At 67.3% G+C, this 661-nt stretch overlaps 1 protein-coding gene across 1 annotated transcript in view; it reads right to left on the bottom strand.

The window, feature by feature from the left end:
• The window catches only part of LOC104490270 (low-density lipoprotein receptor-related protein 1-like), a gene marked incomplete at both ends in the record, with an annotated part of 6,278 nt that overhangs the window by 5,053 nt on the left and 564 nt on the right, over nucleotides 1-661 (bottom strand). The window contains 2 exons of the mRNA XM_010132533.1: nucleotides 73-289; nucleotides 447-657. Of these exons, the coding sequence (XP_010130835.1) occupies nucleotides 73-289; nucleotides 447-657 (428 nt within the window). The remainder of the gene's footprint in view (nucleotides 1-72; nucleotides 290-446; nucleotides 658-661) is intronic.

Below are 661 nucleotides of genomic sequence, written 5' to 3'. Positions count from 1 at the left end.
CTGGTCTGTGGAGAGAGAACGTGGTCACGCTCTCATCCCGCTCCCAGGCACGGGAGAGCCCGTGTGCTGTGCCCAGCTCCACGCTCACCGCAGAGCTCGCCCTCGTCAGAGCCGTCCCCACAGTCATCAGAGCCGTCGCAGAGCTTCTCGGGGGGGAGGCAGATGGAGGTGTTGTTGGCGCAGGTGTGGGAGGGGGGTTTGCACACCAGTGACTCGCAGTTCTCCTCGTCTGAGTTGTCCTCGCAGTCACTGTCCCCGTCGCAGACCCAGGCCTTGCTGATGCAGCGGGCTGCCGAGGGGGGAGCGGGGAAGGGGCAGATCAGACACCACGGGGTTGGTGTCCTTCCACCGCTGTCCCCATCCCCACCGAGCCGAGGTGGTTCCCAGCCCCTTCCCCAGGTCAGAGGGGGCAGGGGGCAGCAGTTCCCCCCTTCCCCTGCTCTCACCTGAGTCCTTGCAGCCAAACTTGACATTGGGGTCGCAGACGTGGGTGACCCCCTCGCAGTTCTTCTCATCGCTGGAGTCCATGCAGTCCGTGTCGCCGTCGCAGCGCCAGCGCATGGGGATGCAGAGCCCGTCCAGCCGGCACTGGAACTCGTCAGTGTGGCAGCCCCCGGGCGGGCGTGTGGGTGGGGGGGGGGGGGGCGGGCCCACATCCTTC

The sequence above is a fragment of the Buceros rhinoceros genome, unplaced genomic scaffold (assembly GCF_000710305.1).
Source record: "Buceros rhinoceros silvestris isolate BGI_N320 unplaced genomic scaffold, ASM71030v1 scaffold20753, whole genome shotgun sequence".
NCBI classification, from domain to species: domain Eukaryota; kingdom Metazoa; phylum Chordata; class Aves; order Bucerotiformes; family Bucerotidae; genus Buceros; species Buceros rhinoceros.
Note: the sequence above shows the minus strand (reverse complement) of the source record. Positions and strands in the feature narration are given on the sequence as shown.